We start from the raw sequence: 23,580 nt of genomic DNA, 5'->3' as shown, positions 1-23,580 counted from the left end.
GACGGCGTGTTTGAGATGTGAGAGATTTGCGACGTTTAGCACAAATCTTGTATAGTTAGTGCGTAGTTAGTGTGTAGTTAGTGTGTAGTGAGTGTGTAGTGAGTGTGTAGTTAGTGTGTAGTGTAGTCAGTAGTTTTGTTGTGTGTGTCAGAACAATGAGGCGCCTGCTGAGTGTTACAGGTGTTACAGCAGTGAAACATCTGCTGCTGTCAGGCCTGCAGGTATCAGGCTGATGTTCTCCTTCATCTCATAGTGGACACAAATTATTTTTGGAGCGGCACAAATAATTTGTGTGGCATCAGATTTGATGCAGAACAGCTGATTGTTCTGTAAATAGTTTGAAATGTTTATTTAATAAACGCCTTGGCTGCATTTTTAGGTAAACAGCTGCAAAACACTTTGTTGTTTGCATGACTCAGTTACTTTTTTGAAGAAGTAACTATATAATTAATTACCCAGCATTGGTCATTATTTACTGTATTTCCAGACAGAGTTACAGACTCTCTCCCAGACCACAGACTCACAATACAGTCAGAGCAAAAATAAATAAATAAAAAATTTAAAAAAGAAAGTTGTGTTTTCAAGTTATTTTTGCTTCCAGTAGTGTTAACATGCTGCACATGGACAAGATCTTTTTTAAATTCTCATTGTCAGTGGGCTAATCAGGTAATTAAAAGTCGTCTAACATAAATGCTGTAATTTGATTATTTTAAATAGTCCAGTCTGTTTTTCTTAATGTTACTGTACTGGAGCAACTGTAACCCACATAATTTCCCTTGGGATTAATAAAGTATGCTGATTCTGAAAAGCTCGAGTAAAGCAGGCAACCTATGAGTTGTAATCTTATTTTCGATTAAAGACAATATTCGGTTTACCAGTTTACCACTCCAGCTTAGTCGACTCTTGGAGTCTTTTAAAAGCAGTTGAATACTTCCGGTTTAATCCACCCTTCTGCTGATATTCTTTCACTATTTGTGTTTTGTTGTTTTGTTTTGTTCTTGTGTGTGTGTGTGTGTGTGTGTGTGTGTGTGTGGGGGGGGGGGGGGGGGGGGTACCTTAAATTCTTTTGTAACGTGATTCTTTCTTTATTGTGTTGTAATTGTTGTTCATTGCTTTATGACTGCCGGTCTGTGAAAAGAATATTATGAATTAACTTTATTTACCTACTAAATGAAAACACTGCAAACATGACGCATGTTGGAAGGAAACTTCTCTGCTGTGGTAACACCACCAGCTTATATGACGACATGAAGAGCACGAAAAAGTAGAAAAGAAGAAGCAGGGACAGACCCTGGCAAAGAAACTCCAACTGAAAACACTCAAACACTTTCAGCTCTATTTTATTACCGAACACACAGAGACCTTCACATTCCAGCTTTTCAAAAATCCCACTTGCAAAATAACAAAAAAAACCTGATTGTGTTGTGATTATTGTGTTAAAAGAGACGCTTTCCACGGGTTCGTACTTCCGGAGGAAGTGGAACCTTATTGCTGTGCCCGCCGTTCTCCGTCGGAGCGGTTTAAGCGGCGCACCGCGGTGACAGCTCGGAGCAGTTGTTGAAGGTCCGCGGGGAAGATGAGCACCAAACAGGTGACCTGCAGGTGAGGGTGCGTGCGTGCGCGGGCGTTTGTGTGTCTGTGTGTCTGATCTGTCTGAGTGTCGTCGGGTGTCGCGCTGGTGTGACCCGGATGTCCGCGGACTGTTAGCCTCGTGCTAATGTTTTTAGCTCTTAGCTCCGCACTCGCCTGTCCTCGTCAGCGCGTGTGCCTCTAACTCTAACTGATCGATTAGTAATCAGTGATTCCAGGTGTGTTTAAGTGAAAGCTGAGACTAATCAGCTTCTCCAGGATCGATACTTCTGATTTAAAGTCACGTAAAGAGCTGCAGCTTTAAATCAGAGGGCAGACTCCGCCCCGAGGCTCACCTCGGGGTCACGTGAACGTTCCCTCCTGCGAAAATGAAGGCGGCCGCTGATGGCGTGAAACTTCAATAACAAGCACAGGAACACCGGAAGCTGGTCCGAGTCTGAGCGCTCTCAGGTAGTTGGTAGGTTACAGGGGGTGGGAGGGGAACAAACTGTCAAACAGCCAATCAGAAGCCGCTGAGACTGCAACTGCAGTTCCCCTGGTGTCCAGCAGGGGCAGCAGTGACTCACTCCCCACAGACTGACATGTTAAAACTTTACAGCAGAAATAAACATGTTTACAGCCTAACACACAAACTGTTCTGGCCTCTAGAGATAATTTCCCCCTTTGTAACACCTGTATTAAACTTTTGTTACAGAATAAAGAGGATGTAAAAGAGTGGGATGAGAAGGAAAAGTGTCACTGTATGCAGATGACGCACTTTTCAATACTGGAGAAGGCTTTAACAGTTTATCTGGGGTTCATATCACAAGTCAGAGACAATTATAAGGGCACAGGAGGAGAATGTTTTTAGAACTCACCTGTTTAAACTCAATCAAAGGGGGCGTGGCCTCTGTAAGATCTTTGATGAATCAAAACACAAACAGAATGATGAAAAGATGAAAAATGTAGCACGTGTACAAAACTACAAGTTAAAAACTTTGTTTTGAAAGTTATTTAAATAAAAGTAAAAAATAAAGTCTTATAAAAGTCAAAGAGTTTGACACCTCTCCCATCAAATATTCATCCGTCCAACAAAGAGATGTCCTCTCTGTGTCACCCTGGGGTCTGAAACACCTGGGCGGGTAGAATAGGATCCTGATTGGTCAGAATGTGAAGTAAACACACAGTAAACTGAGGTAACAGGTTAAACTGCGAGAGTGATTTCACTAGAGTAGCAGGTCTTGTGGCTCACAGGTGTGCTGCGTTTCAGGTACTTCCTCCACGGCGTGTGCAGGGAAGGCAACCGCTGTCTCTTCTCCCACGACCCGAGTACCAGCAAACCCTCCACCATCTGCAAGTTTTACCAGAGAGGGGCGTGTGCCTACGGAGAGCGCTGCAGGTAAGGCCCTGCCTACCTCTCACCTACGTTTGCATCACTGTGACTCATTTCACTTCCTGTTTGTGCTGCAGGTATGATCACATCAGGCTGTCATCCAGAGGAGGAGGGAGCGGAACTTCAGAGGACCTGACAGGGGGAGGAAGAGGAGGAGGAGGGGCAAGTAGGTCTGGCAGAGGTGGAGCCAAGAAGACGCTGGTGCTGAGAGACAGAGGTGAGGAGACGATGAAGCTCTTACAGAGTCACGATAATGATTGCAGGTAACCCCGCCCCCTCTGTGTTTTCTCAGTGCTGGGCGTCGAAGACGTGTTCAGGGGCCCATCAGACAACTCGGGGTCAGAGGTCACAGCAGCAGCGACTGCATCTCCGCATTCATACGTGGATGCCATCAGGGCGGGTCTAGACGCCTCGGCGCAGGAACGAGGTAAGACTTGAGAATCCTCACATTTGATTGGCTCTTATTGGTAGCACGTGAAGATGTTTACCCGTGCTCTCTGCAGCTCCTCCTCCAGTGGGCGGGGCCTACCCGGACCTCCCCCAGCTGTGTCCCTACGCTGCCGGCGGGCGCTGTTTCTATGAGGACAGTTGTACGTATCTCCACGGCGACCTGTGCGAGGTGTGCGGCCTGCAGGTGCTCCACCCCCAGGACCCCGAGCAGAGGAGAGCGCACGAGAAGGTGTGCATGCTCATGGCGTTTCAGTGACCTCTTTGCGTTCATCAGTGTGAGCGCACACAGATGTGCTGCAGCTGTAAATGATCTCGTGTCTGTCTGCAGATGTGTCTGCTGGCCTTCGAGGCCGACATGGAGAAGGCGTTTGCGGCCCAGCTCAGCAATGACAAGGTGGGTTTGATTTGTTTTGGGATTGGTTGTCTTGGTGACCGGCCTTAATTAGTTACCTGTTGTTCAGGTGTGCTCCATCTGTATGGACGTGGTGGTGCAGAAGGCGAACCCGTCAGAGCGCCGGTTCGGCATCCTGTCCTCCTGCAATCACATCTTCTGTCTGTCCTGCATCCGAAAGTGGCGCTGCACCCGAAACTTCCACAACAAGATCATCAAGTAAGAATCCAACAGGACCGGGTCAGGGGTCAGGCACCAGGGTCAGGGACTGGGTCTCTGTATACTGGGGGGAAACCAAGACTGATGGTGTCTCGTGAGATCTGATTGGGGCTTTACTTTGTTTCACTCTCGTTAGGATCCTTCCCTGAGTCAAAGAGCAAATATAATACAAAAGTCTGCTGAATAATAATTTCCTCTCATAAACATTTAAACTTCACCTAAATCATACAGGTAGGTATTTTAAAATAACTACAGATATTAAATAATGACACTCATCTCCAGGCTTTCCCAAAATAAGAAGTTCACTTAAACCTTTGATATGTTCAGCTGGGATACCAAACGATCAAACTACACAAATAATTCTCCAGTTGGAAGTCTTTCTTAAATGTTCTGTAATTTCTAAAGACTAACATTAAACATTTCAGAATTCCAATTTTGCCTTGTCTGATTACACTTTTTATACACCTGTCATTCACCACTCAGGTATGTTCTCATATAGGGCTGTTCGATATAGCGATACACAGTGGAACAGTTTAACTAAAAATTCAAGTTACGAAGGCGCTTAACGGCAATATTTCAGCCTGTGTTACGGCAAAATACTCGCGTAACAAAATCCACTGGCTCTGGCCCAGAACGCCTACAATGCCCACAATGCCTTCCGAATCATGTGACAACCCCCTTAGTCCTTGCGCTTCGCTGTTCCACTGGAACGACGTGTTGTTGTTGCAGGTAGCAATTAGCCTATAGCCTATCGTTCACTCAAAAGTCGCGATGGGTGCTTTGACTTATGAAAATTTTCGACTTAGGAAAAACCCTCGGGAACGAATTAATTTCGTAAGTCGGGGTTCCGCTGTATATCGGATGACGATATAAAAACATCTATCGTTTCATTTTACGCTATCGTTTGTTTCATGGTGTTGCAAAATAAACTTTTTATAGCAATATTTTCTCATCGTTTTGATGATCGCTGTAGTGACTATATTCATTTCTTAAAGTTCTCTCTTTCTCTTATATTTAATATAACCACACTACGGACGGACATGCGCCTGTTTTTATGTGTTGTCGTTAACAACAACAACGACGGGAAAACCATCGCATGTCCGCTTGTTTATGTTCCACATAAACCTTTCACAATAAAGCTCAGGACCCTGTTGAGACTTTTCAAAATAAACTGAATCACGTGAAAGACTATGCAGAGCATTGATGGATGAGAAGCAAAAAAGAGCCGCCAGGTGCTAAAAAATAAACCGTAGACTCAAACGTTAGAACAGGCTTTTCCCCGCAGCACGCCGTGTAATAAATACTCACAAAGGAAACGGCGGCCGTTACAACTTATGTCTAAAAATGTATCGTTTCATTCATCGGTTAAAACACTCGACTCCAGCTACATGACGCGCAGCTGGAAACACTTCACGCAGGTCGAGCTGCCCGAGATTCACAGAATTTACAGAAAATGTTACATTGTTGTGATTTACATCGTTATCGGACGATAGATGTCTTATATCGGGATATGAGGTTTTGGTCATATCGTTTTGGTCTGGCTGGGCCTGACTGGGTCTGGCTGGGCGTGACTGGCTCTGGTTGGGTCTGGTTGGGTTTGATGACCTCTCTGTTTCTTTCAGGTCGTGTCCACAGTGTCGGGTCATCTCAGAGTTCGTCATCCCGTCGATGTACTGGGTGGAGGACCAGGATGAGAAAGACCACCTTATAGACCTCTTCAAGTCCGGAGTCGGGTGAGTTGCCTCTCTGTGTCACGCCCACCTGCTCTCAGGCACTTATGAAGAGGATCCAAAGATCTTCCAGGATGTGCTTTCAGGTGGTGTAAACAAAGGTAGCTAAGGTGTGTTCAGCTTTCAGTCATACTCTGTGTGTGTTTGCAGTAAGAAGGCCTGTAAGTACTTTGATCAGGGCCGTGGCTCGTGTCCGTTTGGTGGGAAGTGTTTGTACCTCCACGCCTTCCCGGACGGATCGCGGGCGGAGGCCGAGCGCCCACGGAAGCAGCTGAGCTCGGAGGGGAGTGTGCGGGTCAGTTTGAGTCCTTGTTGTTGTCCATAAGTGGAAGGCTGTTGGGTGTAGTAGTCTCTAAACTCTGTCTCTCTGTTTAGTTCATGAACAGCGTCCGCCTCTGGGACTTCATCGAGGAGCGCGAGCAGCGGTCCGTCCCTCCCCTGCCGTCCCTCACTGATGACATCACAGAACTGAGGGAGCTCTTCATGCAGATGTCGGGGCCGAGCCACGAAGACGAGCCGGAGACCTCGCCCGCCAACGACCTGTAGTCTCCATGAAACCTGTGCCGGGTCCACACCAGATCATGTGATAAGGGGCACGTTGTGTCCGCAGGTTTGATTCCCTGAGACGGGATGGCGCTTAATTTATTGTGTACATGAGTAAATACAGTCTGAAGACCAGCTTCTGTGTGGTGGAGTTATTTTGGTGGTGGAGGGTGGGCATAAAGGTCCCGGAAGGTCCTTAAAACTCAAAACCAGATCTGATATAATAATAATAATAATGGATTGGATTTATACAGTGCTTTTCTAGGCACCCAAAGCGCTTTACAATGCCACTATTCATTCACTCTCACATCCACACACTGGTGGAGGCAGCTACAGGTGTAGCCACAGCTGCCCTGGGGCAGACTGACAGAAGCGAGGCTGCCGTATCGCGCCATCGGCCCCTCTGGCCAACACCAGTAGGCGGTAGGTGAAGTGTCTTGCCCAAGGACACAACGACCAGGACAGAGAGCCCAGGGATCGAACCGGCGACCTTCCGGTTACAGATACGCTTCCCAACTCCCTGGCTCGTGTCCTGGTGCACCTCTGATGGCTCCCGCTGTGAGGTCTGTTCTTCAGACTGAGGTGCAGCAGGAGACGAGCTGGCGGTGGAGGTGCTCTCTGAGGTTACCTGCTGCTTTTAAACCTAAACAAGAATCCCTGATGGTGATTTCAAAATCAATTTTAAAACTGGTTTTTACTGTAAAGAGCGCCTCGCCATCGTGCCGCAGTGCTCTGACAGCCCTCCAGGGGGCAGCAGTAGCAGACTCCATGTGAGTGTGACCCAATCAGAAGTTCGGGGATCAATTCCAGGATGCTCTGCATGATGAAGGTCGTGTTTGGGGTGTAGTTTTATGATAACATGACTGGAAAGGAAAACAATTGAGCTGCTGAAATAAAATGTGGACTTGTGAAAGAATCGTATGAAGCAGTGAAATAAAAACGTGTGAGGTTTGAACTCCTAAATCTGCTCCAGACAAACACAACGGGCCTCTGCCAGCGAAGAAACTCGGACTGGAACCGAACGCTGAAGACTGATGAGCACTGCTGGGTGGCACTGCAAACATTAGTATCAGTCTGGTCGTTAATACTGAAGACTTTTACCTTTTAAAGTCAGCTGATTATGGGCAGAGCAGTGTGTCCTGATTTATGACATGAACCATCAAAACACACTGACCATTAAATCACTGTCACTTTGACTTTTCACAATAAAACACCTCCCAGCCTTTATTTTGGAGGGCTGGGTGTAAACGTGCCTGTTTCTAATGTGCTGCAGGCTGTAAATAAACCACAGAAAGGTTCACATGTTTCTCAGCATGTTTGACCCGTATTTGTTCATTAAGAATGATTTAACAAATATCGATCTGATACCAGCGCCAATATCAGATCGATATGCAGCATTAATATTCAAATGTGTGTCACTGGTTCACTTCATTCGTATGAACGCTGAACTCCTCAGACTGTCTGCACTCCTCTGAGAGGAGGTAAGGAGGAGACTTAAAGCTCTGCTGTCTCCTCTGATTACTTTAATCCAGCCGGAGCTCCTTAACTCCTCACAGCTGAAAGCAGGGAGTCAGGCAGGAACAGGTGGCCTCCTCCTCGCAGTCACACTGCGTGTGCTCAGCTGGCCGCTCCTCTCTGGTTCCTGCTGGTATGAAGTTTTCGGAGTCGCCTCACAGTCTGCAGGGTTAACGGAGCCCAGCGACCGGGCTGTCAGGCTGCCAGGCAGCAGGGTGAGCAAGAGGAGGGGAAGGCGGAGGAGGGGGCGCCGAGGCTGCTGGGAAAAAGTAAAAGAAGGAGAAGTTGTGGGGAGGACGCAGAGCCAGGGAGAGGCCTGAGCAGGGCACCGAGGATCATGGGAGCAGTTTATGGAAAGAAGGTGAGTGATAAGCGCTGATCAATGATCCGATCATCTTTACAGTTAGTGAGAATACTCTGATCAGATCCTCACACCAACAGTTTAAACTCAGAAATCTGGTGTTCGGTCATGCGATCACCTGCATGTACAGTGGGGCAAAAAAGTATTTAGTCAGCCACCGATTGTGCAAGTTCCCCCACTTAAAATGATGACAGAGGTCAGTAATTTGCACCAGAGGTACACTTCAACTGTGAGAGACAGAATGTGAAAAAAAAATCCATGAATCCACATGGTAGGATTTGTAAAGAATTTATTCGTAAATCAGGGTGGAAAATAAGTATTTGGTCACCTCAAACAAGGAAAATCTCTGGCTCTCACAGACCTGTAACGTCTTCTGTAAGAAGCTTTTCTGTCCCCCACTCGTTACCTGTATGAATGGCACCTGTTTGAACTCATCATCTGTATAAAAGACACCTGTCCACAGCCTCAAACAGTCAGACTCCAAACTCCGCCATGGCCAAGACCAAAGAGCTTTCGAAGGACACCAGGAAAAGTATTGTAGACCTGCACCAGACTGGGAAGAGTGAATCTACAATAGGCAAGCAGCTTGGTGTGAAAAAATCAACTGTGGGAGCAATCATCAGAAAATGGAAGACATACAAGACCACTGATAATCTCCCTCGATCTGGGGCTCCACGCAAGATCTCATCCCGTGGGGTCAAAATGATCATGAGAACGGTGAGCAAAGATCCCAGAACCACACGGGGGGACCTGGTGAATGACCTGCAGAGAGCTGGGACCAAAGTAACAAAGGTCACCATCAGTAACACACTACAACGGCAGGGAATCAAATCCCGCAGTGCCAGACGTGTACCGCTGCTGAAGCCAGTGCATGTCCAGGACCGTCTGAAGTTTGCCAGAGAGCACATGGATGATACAGCAGAGGATTGGGAGAATGTCATGTGGTCAGATGAAACCAAAGTAGAACTTTTTGGTATAAACTCAACTCGTCGTGTTTGGAGGAAGAAGAATAGTGAGTTGCATCCCAAGAACACCATACCTACTGTGAAGCATGGGGGTGGAAACATCATGCTATGGGGCTGTTTTTCTGCCAAGGGGACAGGACGACTGATCCGTGTTAAGGACAGAATGAATGGGGCCATGTATCGTGAGATTTTGAGCCAAAACCTCCTTCCATCAGTGAGAACTTTGAAGATGAAACCAGGCTGGGTCTTCCAACATGACAATGATCCAAAACACACCGCCCGGGCAACAAAGGAGTGGCTCCGTAAGAAGCATTTGAAAGTCCTGGAGTGGCCTAGCCAGTCTCCAGACCTCAACCCCATAGAAAATCTGTGGCGGGAGTTGAAAGTCCGTGTTGCTCGGTGACAGCCCCAAAACATCACTGCTCTCGAGAAGATCTGCATGGAGGAATGGGCCAAAATACCAGCTACTGTGTGTGCAAACCTGGTAAAGACCTATAGTAAACGTTTGACCTCTGTTATTGCCAACAAAGGTTATGTTACAAAGTATTGAGTTGTATTTTTGTTATTGACCAAATACTTATTTTCCACCCTGATTTACCAATAAATTCTTTACAAATCCTACCATGTGAATTCATGGATTTTTTTTTCACATTCTGTCTCTCACAGTTGAAGTGTACCTCTGGTGCAAATTACTGACCTCTGTCATCATTTTAAGTGGGGGAACTTGCACAATCGGTGGCTGACTAAATACTTTTTTGCCCCACTGTATGTGTGAGGATATTCATTCTGCGCGATGAAGGTTGCAGCAGGTGTGCTTCAAATGTCCTGACAGGTGACAAATTGAAGGAAAATGGTACCCCTGTGGTGCGGGGTGGGGGACGGCTGTAAGCACCATCCATGGTGCAGAGATCGGTGGGACGAAGAGCTCACCTGTACCTGCTGGATTGAATCTGAGGTGCTCTGTGGTTTCAGTGTGAGTGTTTGGTGTGCTGCAGAGCACCTGATGGCGCTGTGGGCGAGGGCTAGTCTCTTTCAGATGAAGCCGTTCGGCGCTGCGATCAAGACTGCCGCAAGCCGCCATTTTTAGATGTGATAAATTAAAGGATATAAAAACAGATTAGTGACTGACATCACCGTGAGTCTGTGAGCCTACAGCAGTCCAGAACAGCTCCTGAAGGCAACAGACTACAGGTAAAAGATGGCCCATGTGACGCTGCCCGTTGGTCAGGGAAGTTATCACACCTTGAGCTGAGCGTTTTCTCGTTCCATCTTTGTGTTTTGAGATGGGACGTGAAGAATCTGACCGAGGAGCGAGACGCTGCGCGACATTCTCCTACTCCCTGTTTCCTGATTCCTACTTCCTCCTCTGAATGGGACCAAAATGAGTTTTATGTTTTATTCAGTCAGACCTAAAAGCAGTGACTGACACCATAAAATCATCAGTAAACATCTTCCTGATGAGCATCTATGCAAGCAGACTTCCAGGTGAGTCGCCCCCTGCTGGACATCAGTTAGAAGTTCACCTCTGATGGCACCTAAATTCAGCAGAAGCTGGCAGATAAAATGAAAGATGAGCTGTTTATTGTTGCTGATTGAAATCACGACCTGCCACCGTCTCTGAGAATAAACAAGGTTTTTGCGTGGAGGTTCCAGTTCTTTAGCGTCGAACGCTCACCTGGATCATGTCTCAGATCACCTGGCTCCAGACATTCATGACCTGCTCCGTAAGGTTCGACTTTCAGAGAAACTGGATGAGTCACATGACCTCATGAGCAGAGGTCAGAAATCGTTTCAGAAACTTTTATTTGAATTTTTGGAAAAAGCACCGCTTTACAAAAAACACCTAAGAACGTCCAACCTGAATCAGCTGATCCACCTCGAGCACAGGAAGTGAGTTATTCTGAGGTCAGAGTGAGAGAGGCTTGGTGCTGCACACCGTTTATTTACAGATTTTTAACTCGTTCAGATGATTTCCTGCGATTCACGTTTGGCTTCGAAACACCTCAGAACAAAGGAGCACCTGCTCTCACCTGAGAGCTTTAGCCAGGTGGGAACTGAGCAAGTCTGAGAGAGGACGAAGGCCAATCGTACGCCTCTCCGATCAGGGTGAGGATGACTGCAGAGTCGCACTCCACAGGGGAGGAGACAGCAGGAATGCGACCTTATAGGAAAGCCGAGCTCTCGCAAATATCCGAGTTATGAGGCGGCGCAGCTGGCGGCGAGGCTGAAGAGCAGCTGAGAGGAGGCGGGGCTAGAGGTTTGTCTGTTTTCAGTGCAGCAGGTGGAGACGAGCTTGGAGCATCGAGTTTCAGGAACGATCTGAGAGGAGAGGTCCGGATTTATCTGGGGGGGTGGGGGGTAAGCCATGGTGTTCAAATTACCACACGGTTTGTGTTAGTGTGTGTGAGTCTTTAGTCGGGCAGATTAAGGTGATCCAGCAGTGAGTGAAGCAGCAGGGAAAGATCAAAGTGATGAGGTCAGAGGTCAGAGTGGAAGCTCACACACAGCTGTGAGATGTGTTTTGGCCTGCGGTCCAATCACATTCCTTGCTCGATCAGACGATGCTAGCTGGTGCTTATGCTAACCTGCTACAGTCCCCCTCACCGCTGACCCCGGCCTCGGAGCCGCAGCTGTACCACTGCCGAGAGTCCAGCAGGGGGCAGACAGTCCTCAGGGTTCCGGTGGTCTTCTGCTTCCTGTTCCCTTTCCAGCAGCGGCCGGAGCTCTCATCTTAGCTGCTCTTCTTCACATCTGTGCCGAGGTCTCTAATACACCTGTTCTTCACACACAGGTGTGCCTCGGCTCTTCTTCAGCCTGAACTGCAGAAACGGTCCTCCAGAGCCAATCACAGCGTGTTTTATTACTTCAGCTTTCGTCTGTTGTTACGGGAACCCAGAGACTCAGACCTGTGGTCAGAAGCTGGTGACCTGAGCACAGCTGCAGCTGCGTCTTTCTCACTTTGTCATGTTTGTTTTTTATTGTGAAAACTGGTGAACGTGTCTTTGTTCTTATTTTTGGATTCAGATCTTTCTGATGTTGTTGACTCGTGTTTTCTCTCTCTGACCCGGACTGTTTAACCCTTTCACCCCTCCCAAAAACCTGAGATCAGCTGATTCTGGGTCAGCTGACTGATGAAGTGATGTCAGGTGGATCATTAAGGTGGCAGCAGCAGCTGAAGTTTCTGAGGGTGGTCTCACACACATGAGACTGGCTGTCTCTGTGATCAATAATAATCTGATGCTTTTACTCAATCAATCAATCAATCAAAATTTATTTATATAGCACATTTTTAAGACCGAAGTACACCAAAGTGCTTTCCAGTAAAATCGCAGTACAAATAAAATCACACTAAAATATAAATTACAAATATATAAAATATAAGATAATTACATAATCTAAATACAGAGCCAGATGTAAATTACCCTAATTCGCCTTAAATGCCAGATCAAACAAATACGTTTTTAAACGTGATTTAAAAGACTGAATGGAATCTGACGCGCGAATATGAAGAGGGAGAGTATTCCATAGCCTGGGTGCAGCAACGGCAAAGGCACGGCCTCCTCTGGTCTTCAGCCGAGACCTAGGTTGCACCAAGAGCAGTTGGCCCGATGATCTTAGTGCTCTCTGAGGGCTGTACAGACAGAGGAGATCAGCTAAGTAGTCAGGTGCCATATTGTTTAAAATTTTATAAGTAAACAATAGAATTTTAAAATCAATTCGATATTTGATAGGAAGCCAGTGTAAATTTTTCAGAACAGGGGTGATAGAGTCAAACTTTCTAGTGCCGGTCAAGAGACGTGCTGCGGCATTCTGGACCAGCTGCAGACGCTGCAGAAGAGAAGATTGTAGACCCAAGTAGAGTGAGTTACAATAGTCCAGTCTTGACATAATGAAAGCATGAATGAGTTTCTCCATATCTTTGTGTGGTATGTAGGGTTTAGCCTTAGAGATTAGGCGTAGTTGATGAAAGCTAGTTTTTACCACAGTAGAGACCTGTTTTACTGTGAAAGTTCAGTTCCTGCTGTCTCAGTGTTGGTTCTTCTGTCAGAGGAGGATAAAAACAGAGAAAGCTTTTAGCAGTGAGGTGTCAGGATCTCCACCTGTGAGACTCACCTGTGTGAGTAAACGAGTGAATGGAAGCTTGAAGCTGTGACTGCACTTGTTCCTGTTTTACCTGATTTTGCCAGGTTCGGAGTGACACCTTGAGTCACTGCGTGTGTTTCTTTTTCTCTTGTTCTTAGCCTGAGTTGGCCATTCCCCACTGCTCTCATCCTCCTCCTCAGCTAAATGATGAGCCTTTCTTCTTTGTTTTGCAGAAGGCGTATAACATTGACCATCAGGCTCTGCCGAAGCAGCCGCACAGCAAAGGTGAGTTAGGCCGTCTCAGGTAATAAAGGCGGTACGACCTGTGAGCAGCCAATGTCACAGACCTGTTCTAGAATAGAATAGAATAGAATAGCCTTTTATTGTCATTGTACATGTACAACAAAACTGTGGGTGCTCGACACCAACTGTACCAGAATAAAATATTTATAAGTTGCAAAGTGCTTGGAGGTAGTCCAAAAGGACTTGGTCTGAATAGAGTCTGTGTGTGAGTGGCCTGAGTGATGAGGGTTTATTATAAGGGAGTATTAATAAATTAATGCTTCAGTCTTAAATATGATCAACCTATCTCTAATAATCAGCTATGTACCACAGGCCTTCAAGCTGGCTGTAGTTAAACCTTTACTCAAAAAGCATCTCTAGACCCAGCAGTCTTAGCTAATTATAGGCCAATCTCCAACCTTCCTTTATATCAAACATCCTTGAAAGAGTAGTTGTCAAACAGCTAACAGATCATCTGCAGAGGTTTATTTGAAGAGTTTCAGTCAGGTTTCAGAGCTCATCACAGCACAGAAACAGCTTTAGTGAAGGTTACAAATGATCTTCTTATGGCCTCTGACAGTGGACTCATCTCTGTGCTTGTCCTGCTAGACCTCAGTGCAGCGTTCGATACTGTCGACCATAATATCCTATTAGAGCGATTAGAACATGCTGTAGGTATTACAGGTACTGCACTGCAGTGGTTTGTATCATATCTATCTAATAGACTCCAGTTTGTGCATGTAAATGGAGAGTCCTCTTCACACACTGAGGTTAATTATGGAGTTCCACAGGGTTCAGTGCTAGGACCAATTCTGTTTACATTATACATGCTTCCCTTAGGCAGCATCATTAGAAGACATAGCATACATTTACACTGCTATGCTGATGACACCCAGCTCTATCTGTCCATGAAGCCAGATAACACACACCAATGAGTTAAACTGCAGGAATGTCTTAAAGACATAAAGACCTGGATGGCCGCTAACTTTCTGCTTCTTAATTCAGATCAAACTGAGGTTATTGTACTCGGCCCTGAAAATCTTAGAAATATGGTATCTAAGCAGACTCTTACTCTGGATGGCATTACCTTGGCCTCCAGTAACGCTGTGAGGAACCTTGGAGTCATTTTTGACCAGGACATGTCCTTCAACGCACATATTAAACAAATATGTAAGACTGCGTTCTTCCATTTGTGCAACATCTCTAAAGTTAGAAATATCCTGTCTCAGAGTGACGCTGAAAAACTAGTTCATGCATTTATTACTTCCAGGCTGGACGACTGTAATTCATTATTATCAGGAAGTCCTAAAAACTCCCTGAAAAGCCTTCAGCTAATCCAAAATGCTGCAGCAAGAGTCCTGACAGGGACTAGAAAGAGAGAGCAGATTTCTCCTGTTTTGGCTTCCTGTTAAATCCAGAATTCAAAATCCTGCTCCTCACACACAAGGTCTTAAATAATCAGGCCCCATCTTATCTTAATGACCTTGTAGTACCATATCACCCTATTAGAGCACTTCGCTCTCGCTCTGCAGGCCTACTTGTTGTTCCTAGAGTATTTAAAAGTAGAATGGGAGGCAGAGCCTTCAGTTTTCAGGCCCCTCTTCTGTGGAACCAGCTTCCAGTTTGGATTCAGGAGACAGACACTATCTCTACTTTCAAGATCAGGCTTCAAACTTTCCTTTTTGCTAAAGCATATACCGTATTTCCCGGACTACAAAGCGCACCTGAATATTAGCCGCACAAGCTAAAATCAGGGGAAAATCCTGTTTTGTACATACATTAGCCGCACCTGACTAAAAGCCGCAGGTGTTTCAATGTTGACTTATCATATGTAAGAGAATATGCACAAAGGGAATTGTCAGGAAAGAGATGGCTGTTTGGAGACACACCCCTTTTATTAATATTTTGAAAAACAAGTTATGGGTACATATTTGCATAACTTTTTAGGTATATGTACAAGTAGCGGTAATTACAAGTACGAAACATGTACTGTGCTTCATAAATGAGTAACAAATGTAGTACATAACAATAACCTACAGCACACCAGAAAAATAGATTCAGACTACCTTTTAGGCTCAGGTGCAGTGACACAGCTTTAACAAGAAGAAAAGTCAAGTCATTTACCACCATCTTCCTGCGCACTAAAACCACCAAAGTCCTCTTCTCCAGTGTCGGATACGAACAGGCTCAGGATGGCTTCGTCATCCACTCTCCGCTTCTCTCCTTCGTTGTCACTTACAAAACCAAAGAAATCCTCGTTGTCAGTGTCAGAGTCAAACACCCTCTGAAGGGTCGTGGCGGTGTCCTCCTCTCCATCATGCAGCAGTCCAGCCCTTCGAAATCCGTTGGTGATCATGGATGTTTTCACACTTTTCCACGCTGTCAGAATCCACCGGTGGAGTTGAGCATAACTTGCTTTTCGCAAGCTTATCGCCGCTCGTCATCCACGACTCCCGCTGAACGCGTAGCGTTAATTTGAAGTTTGTTTTTCGCGCTACTTGTACGGCACTATGTTGCCTGGCGGATGGACACGTGACCAACATACGACTCTTGAACCCAGATACTGTGTGTCTGATCACATGCCCTTCCGCCAGGCAACGTAGTGCCGTACAACAGCGGAACAAACAAAACAAATCGTCTTACGATATGACAAAAATCATGGACAATCCATAGAAAAGCCGCACCTGACTAAAAGCCGCAGGGTTCAAAGCTTGTGCAAAAAGTAGCGGCTTATAGCCCGACAATTACGGTAGTTAGGGCTGGACCAGGTGACCCTGAATCCTCCCTTAGTTATGCTGCAATAGGCTGCTGGATGATGCACTGGGTGTTAGGGTTAGGTCTCACTGTCACCAAAGTGCTTGCTCATAGGGGGTCATATGATTGTTGGGTTTTTCTCTGTATGTATTATTGTAGGGTCTACCTTAGAATAAAAAGCTCCTTGATGCAACTGAAAATTGGATTAAGTTGACCTGATTGAGGCCGGTTGGTGAGAAAGTCTTTGATCCACTAGCAGGTGACAGGACGGATCTGGGATCGATGTTTGGGATCATGTTGTTGAATGCTGAGCTGCAGTCCATGAAGAGCATCCTCATGCAGCTCTTCCGGTTCTCCATTCATTGAGGCTGCTTTCGGGGGTTGGGTGCTCTCTCTGCTGTTTACTGATGATAAGTTGGAAGTGATTGAGTGCTGAGCTAACATTAGCATTTGGGGGGGGGGGGATGTAAACAATGGTAGATAAAAAAGGCCTCCAAGTCTGGTGGGCAGTGACTGTTTACAACTCTGCTGTTATGGCACCAGTCCCAAGGCACACAGCCCACCACCCCGCCCTTACCATAGTCTTTGTTGTGTGTGTGTGTGTGATTGTGTGATTGTGTGTGTGATGGCCCAGAGGAACATGAAGCTGATGATCAAACTTCTTCCCGACATGTTTTCTTTTTGCTGTGTTTGAACCTTTGGGGCCACCATACGCCATAGTTAGAAATATAAATGAATTCAACATGTGCACAGGTATAACTCACACAGCTGTGATTGGTCAGGGTTGGACCATGTGACTGAAAACAAGAATAAAGTCAACTGTTCACAGTTTCTGTCAAAGATAAACGTGACGTCAGGCTTGATGATGTCACAGATCTGTCCATGCAGGATTCAAGGAGCTTTATTGTCATTTGCATCACATGTTAACATGAGGTGGAAAGAAATTATGTACACACAGCGAAAAGAAACCAAATAATGAAGAAAGTTTTTTTTATTTTAAATAAAAAATAAATGAATAGTTGTTTTGTTTTTTAACAAACAGAATAACAAGTAATAAAACAATACATAAATAATACTATAAGTAGAGTGCAACAACCTGAGTACCAGTATAGAGTATGGGCATAGAGTGTAGGTATAAATAAATACTTTAGCAGCAAAGAGCCTGATGACCAGCATTGATAAAGTGACAGTGTCGGCAAGAAGAACAAAAGTGTTTAAAGTCGCCGACAGGAAGTGTGAATATTAAAGATAAATGTCCGATTAAATGTTGTGAGATCATCATTATTTATCTTCGTGGTTCGCATGCAACCCACACTGAGAGTCTGCTCCAGGCTGCAGTGAGAGTCAGCGCCCCCATCAGGTGGCAGCTGGATTTCAGGCTGGGTGGAGCCGCTGGCTGATGAATAGGAGCAGCGTAGGAAGTGGTCCCGAGGAGGAGGGGCAGTCCACGTGCCACGTGACCGCTGCCTGGCTTTGAGCTGTGCAGGAGAGCAGGAGCAGAGGAGCAGAGGAGCTCTGGTAGCATGGAGCCCAGCACCGCCCAGGGAAGGGTGGTGAAGTCCGGTAAGACCCGGCCGCGGACAGAGCTGAGGATCGAGCTGTGAGGCTGTCAGCTGCTCTCAGATCAGAGTCATGCTGAAGAAAGTCAGCTCCCAGCTTTTTGAATCTTTTACTCCACAAATGGAGAAACAAGCTCAGACTGACGTCATTCACACTTGTAATGCTTTTCACTAAAATTATCATTAAGATGTGACGTCATCTCTAGAAAAAACTTTAAAAATAAACAGGACTTTAGTTTGAGAGCTGGAAGTTTTAATTATCATCTCCAAAGTGGAAATAGAGCCTTCATCAGCTCTGTGTTTCTATCAGAAACATTTCTGCATGTTTGTGTTTGTGCTCAAGTTTGACTATGTGAGGCTCTGAGAGCATGGCTGATGGTGGTGGTGTGGATGATGATGGTGGTGGTGTGGATGATGATGATTGTGGTTTGGATGATGATGGTGGTAGTGTGGATGATGATGATGATGATGGTGGTGGTGTGGATGATGATGATGGTGTGGTGTGGATGATGATGATGGTGTGGTGTGGATGATGATGCTGGTGGTGGTGGTGTGGATGATGATGATGGTGGTGTGGATGATGATAATAGTGTTGGTGTGGATGATGATGCTGGTGGTGTGGATGATGATGATGGTGGTGTGGGTGATAATAGTGGTGGTGTGGATGATGATGATGATGCTGGTGGTGTGGATGATGTTGATGGTGGTGTGGATGATGATAATAGTGTTGGTGTGGATGATGATGATGATGATGATGATGATGCTGGTGGTGTGGATGATGATGCTGGTGGTGGTGTGGATGATGATGATGGTGTGGTGTGGATGATGATGATGGTGGTGGTGGTTTGGATGATGATGATGGTGGTGTGGATGATGATGATGGTGGTGTGGATGATGATGGTGGTAGTGTGGATGATGATGATGTGGATGATGATGATGGTGTGGTGTGGATGATGATGATGGTGTGGTGTGGATGATGATGCTGGTGGTGGTGGTGTGGATGATGATGATGGTGGTGTGGATGATGATAATAGTGTTGGTGTGGATGATGATGCTGGTGGTGTGGATGATGATGATGGTGGTGTGGGTGATAATAGTGGTGGTGTGGATGATGATGATGATGCTGGTGGTGTGGATGATGATGATGATGCTGGTGGTGTGGATGATGTTGATGATGATGATGATAATAGTGTTGGTGTGGATGATGATGATGATGATGATGATGATGATGATGCTGGTGGTGTGGATGATGATGCTGGTGGTGTGGATGATGATGCTGGTGGTGGTGTGGATGATGATGCTGGTGGTGTGGATGATGATGCTGGTGGTGTGGATGATGTTGATGGTGGTGTGGATGATGTTGATGGTGGTGTGGATGATGTTGATGGTGGTGTGGATGATGATAATAGTGTTGGTGTGGATGATGATGATGATGATGCTGGTGGTGTGGATGATGATGGTGGTGTTGTGGATGATGATAATAGTGTTGGTGTGGATGATGATGATGATGATGATGATGCTGGTGGTGTGGATGATGTTGATGGTGGTGTGGATGATGATAATAGTGTTGGTGTGGATGATGATGATGATGCTGGTGGTGTGGATGATGATGCTGGTGGTGTGGATGATGATGATGGTGGTGGTGTGGATGATGATGATGATGGTGGTGTGGATGATGATAATGGTGGAGGTGTGGATGATGATAATAGTGGTGGTGTGGATGATGATGATGGTGGTGGGGATGATGATGATGGTGGTGGTGTGGATGATGATGATGGTGGTGGTGTGGATGACGATGATGGTGGTGGTGTGGATGTGGTGGTGGTGTGGATGATGATGATGATGATGATGATGGTGGTGGTGTGGATGACGATGATGATGATGATGCTGGTTGTGTGGATGATGATGATGGTGGTGTGGGTGATAATAGTGGTGGTGTGGATGATGATGATGGTGGTGGTGTGGATGATGATGGTGGTGGTGGTGTGGATGATGATAATAGTGTTGGTGTGGATGATGATGATGGTGGTGTGGATGATGATGATGGTGGTGTGGATGATGATAATAGTGTTGGTGTGGATGATGATGATGGTGGTGTGGGTGATAATAGTGGTGGTGTGGATGATGATGATGGTGGTGGTGTGGATGATGATGGTGGTGGTGGTGTGGATGATGATGGTGGTGGTGGTGTGGATGATGATAATAGTGTTGGTGTGGATGATGATGATGGTGGTGGTGGTGTGGATGATGATAATAGTGGTGTGGGTGATAATAGTGGTGGTGTGGATGATGATGATGGTGGTGGTGTGGATGATGATGATGGTGGTGGTGTGGATGATGATGGTGGTGGTGGTGTGGATGATGATAATAGTGTTGGTGTGGATGATGATGGTGGTGGTGGACTTGTTGCTGCTCCTGTCTGTTCAGCATCTTCTTAAGTAATTGAGGTGCTGCGTTGTACCAGAGCCACTCATGGCTCATGAAGCGCTGTGAGGAGCGAAGGCTGATGAAGATGAAGTCACCGCTGGCATGCAGACGGACTGCAGTGGGAGTTCACATCCTGTGCTTGAGTTTTAGCCTCGGCAACGGGGAGTCATGTAGAGCTTCAGTGTTGATGGTGGTGGTGGTTGTATTCAGGGTGGCTGTGTTCATGGTGGTGTTGATGGCTGATCATCAGGTTTGTGACAGGAAGTGTCGTTTCCTCAGCAAGCCTGTTAGCGGCTCGTCTGCTCTGATTTAGATTCTGCGGGGTTTCCTCAGGATGAGCGAAAGAACGAGCAGATGCGTTATGGCCTGCCGTTACAGAGCGATCACGTTTCCTCCCGAGGTGCGGCTCCGGCCTTAGACTCGAGCTCAAGTTGTCCGCTTTGCTGTAACCAGATTGGCAGCACTCACGGGGACGTCAATACAGAGAGGCTTCGGTCTGCACGTCCTCCCTCCGATCAATACAAACCTCAGAAAGGCTCAAAGTCCGGCAGACAAACACTGAGCTAACAGAGAGAGGCGGGTAAAGTTCAGCAGCAGAGCTCCCTGTTACTGTAACTTCTGTGGGTCCAACACATTTTTAATAACACTCAAAATGCGTGGCCTTCAGGTCATACACTGTACATAAAAGATGTACACAGACACTGGTTTCTGCACCTCATTGTTAACCATGTTTGTTTTTAATATAACCCTGGTCATTCAGAATCCTTTAGGATTTAACACATAAAATGTGGAGATTATATACTGAGCTCAAGCAGGAACTATTAATAACAAAAAGATTACATCACAAAAATAGATCAAATTAATAAACTGTGGGAGTCTAATCACAAAGCAGGAAGTGTTCTCTGTGTTTCAGTGTCTTCTACAAATTGATTGTCTCACTCCTTAAAATCTGATGCAGTGGTTCAGTATTTAAGAGTGAACGTCTGAGGTCAGGTATTTCAGGTGTTTCAGATGTGATTCAGATATTTTCAGACATGTTTCACACGTGTTCAGGCGTGTTTCAAGCTTTTTCAGGCTTGTTTCAGACATTTTCATATGTGTTTCAGGCTTGTTTCAGGCGTGTTTCAGACATTTTCATATGTTTTACAGGCTTGTTTCAGGCTTTTTTCAGATGTGTTTCAGACATTTTAATGCTTGTTACAGGCTTGTTTCAGATGTGTTTCAGACATTTTAATGCTTGTTACAGGTGTGTTTCAGATGTGTTTCAGGCTTGTTTCAGATGTGTTTCAGACATTTTAATGCTTGTTACAGGTGTGTTTCAGGCTTGTTTCAGATGTGTTTCAGACATTTTAATGCTTGTTACAGGTGTGTTTCAGATGTGTTTCAGGTGTGTTTCAGACATTTTCCAACTTGTTTCAAGTGTGTTTCAGGCTTGTTTCAGATGTTTCAGCCGTGTTTCAGACATTTTCAGACTTGTTTCAGGCTTGTTTCAGGTGTGTTTCAGACATTTTCATATGTGTTTCAGGCTTGTTTCAGGCTTGTTTCAGGCTTGTTTCAGGCGTGTTTCAGACATTTTCATATGTTTTACAGGCTTGTTTCAGGCTTGTTTCAGATGTGTTTCAGACATTTTCAGACTTGTTTCAAGTGTGTTTCAGATGTGTTTCAGTCGTGTTTCAGACATTTTCCAACTTGTTTCAAGTGTGTTTCAGGCTTGTTTCAGATGTGTTTCAGTCGTGTTTCAGACATTTTCCAACTTGTTTCAAGTGTGTTTCAGGCTTGTTTCAGATGTGTTTCAGTCGTGTTTCAGACATTTTAACGCTTGTTACAGGTGTGTTTCAGATGTGTTTCAGACATTTTAATGCTTGTTACAGGTGTGTTTCAGACATTTTAATGCTTGTTACAGGTGTGTTTCAGATGTGTTTTAGGTGTGTTTCAGGCTTGTTTCAGATGTGTTTCAGACATTTTAATGCTTGTTACAGGTGTGTTTCAGATATTTTCATATGTGTTTCAGGCTTGTTTCAGTCGTGTTTCAGACATTTTCAGACTTGTTTCAGGCTTGTTTCAGATGTGTTTCAGACATTTTAACGCTTGTTACAGGTGTGTTTCAGATGTGTTTCAGACATTTTAATGCTTGTTACAGGTGTGTTTCAGTCGTGTTTCAGACATTTTCCAACTTGTTTCAAGTGTGTTTCAGGCTTGTTTCAGATGTGTTTCAGTCGTGTTTCAGACATTTTCCAACTTGTTACAGGTGTGTTTCAGATGTGTTTTAGGTGTGTTTCAGGCTTGTTTCAGGTGTGTTTCAGACATTTTCATATGTGTTTCAGGCTTGTTTCAGATGTGTTTCAGACATTTTAAAGTGTGTTTCAGGCTTGTTTCAGGTGTGTTTCAGACATTTTCATATGTTTTACAGGCTTGTTTCAGGCTTGTTTCAGATGTGTTTCAGACATTTTAAAGTGTGTTTCAGGCTTGTTTCAGATGTGTTTCAGTCGTGTTTCAGATGTGTTTCAGTCGTGTTTCAGACATTTTCAACTTGTTTCAAGTGTGTTTCAGGCTTGTTTCAGATGTGTTTCAGTCGTGTTTCAGACATTTTCAGACTTGTTTCAGGCTTGTTTCAGGTGTGTTTCAGACATTTTCATATGTGTTTCAGGCTTGTTTCAGTCGTGTTTCAGACATTTTCATATGTTTTACAGGCTTGTTTCAGGCTTGTTTCAGATGTGTTTCAGACATTTTAATGCTTGTTTCAGGTGTGTTTCAGATGTGTTTCAGTCGTGTTTCAGACATTTTCAGACTTGTTTCAGGCTTTTTTCAGATGTGTTTCAGATATTTTAATGCTTGTTACAGGCTTTTTTCAGATGTGTTTCAGACATTTTAACGCTTGTTACAGGTGTGTTTCAGATGTGTTTCAGACATTTTAACGCTTGTTACAGGTGTGTTTCAGATGTGTTTCAGACATTTTAATGCTTGTTACAGGTGTGTTTCAGATGTGTTTCAGACATTTTAATGCTTGTTACAGGTGTGTTTCAGACATTTTCCAACTTGTTTCAAGTGTTTTTCAGGCTTGTTTCAGATGTGTTTCAGTCGTGTTTCAGACATTTTAATGCTTGTTACAGGTGTGTTTCAGATGTGTTTCAGGTGTGTTTCAGACATTTTCCAACTTGTTTCAAGTGTTTTTCAGGCTTGTTTCAGATGTGTTTCAGTCGTGTTTCAGACATTTTAATGCTTGTTACAGGTGTGTTTCAGATGTGTTTCAGGTGTGTTTCAGACATTTTCCAACTTGTTTCAAGTGTTTTTCAGGCTTGTTTCAGATGTGTTTCAGTCGTGTTTCAGACATTTTAATGC

At 45.2% G+C, this 23,580-nt stretch overlaps 2 protein-coding genes across 4 annotated transcripts in view; both read left to right on the top strand.

The window, feature by feature from the left end:
- Positions 1-1,504: 1,504 nt before the first annotated feature.
- mkrn2 (makorin, ring finger protein, 2) lies at positions 1,505-6,424 on the top strand. The gene is made up of 10 exons (XM_085354779.1): positions 1,505-1,602; positions 2,840-2,968; positions 3,040-3,179; positions 3,255-3,389; positions 3,466-3,641; positions 3,741-3,806; positions 3,874-4,022; positions 5,645-5,755; positions 5,903-6,047; positions 6,128-6,424. The coding sequence occupies exons 1-10, from the start codon at positions 1,577-1,579 to the stop codon at positions 6,296-6,298; spliced, it is 1,248 nt and encodes a 415-aa protein (XP_085210905.1). The 5' UTR covers positions 1,505-1,576; the 3' UTR covers positions 6,299-6,424.
- A 1,655-nt stretch (positions 6,425-8,079) lies between these two features.
- Positions 8,080-23,580, top strand: part of LOC146632923 (actin-associated protein FAM107A-like) — a 24,400-nt gene continuing 8,899 nt past the window's right edge. For 2 of the 3 annotated variants that reach the window (XM_085353637.1, XM_085353636.1), the window contains exons 1-2: positions 8,080-8,171; positions 13,453-13,504. In XM_085353637.1, coding sequence (XP_085209763.1) covers positions 8,148-8,171; positions 13,453-13,504 — 76 coding nt within the window. In that variant the 5' untranslated portion in view covers positions 8,080-8,147. Of the gene's footprint in view, positions 8,172-13,452; positions 13,505-17,760; positions 17,819-23,580 lie in introns of those variants that run through there. The other variant, XM_085353638.1, reaches the window with a different exon arrangement.

This window comes from Diplotaxodon limnothrissa, linkage group LG5 (genome assembly GCF_057381915.1).
Source record: "Diplotaxodon limnothrissa isolate DT_005_m linkage group LG5, D_limnothrissa_male_GT1.1, whole genome shotgun sequence".
Classification (NCBI taxonomy): domain Eukaryota; kingdom Metazoa; phylum Chordata; class Actinopteri; order Cichliformes; family Cichlidae; genus Diplotaxodon; species Diplotaxodon limnothrissa.
The sequence above is the reverse complement of the archived record's forward strand: the minus strand, read 5'-3'. Positions and strand labels throughout refer to the sequence as shown.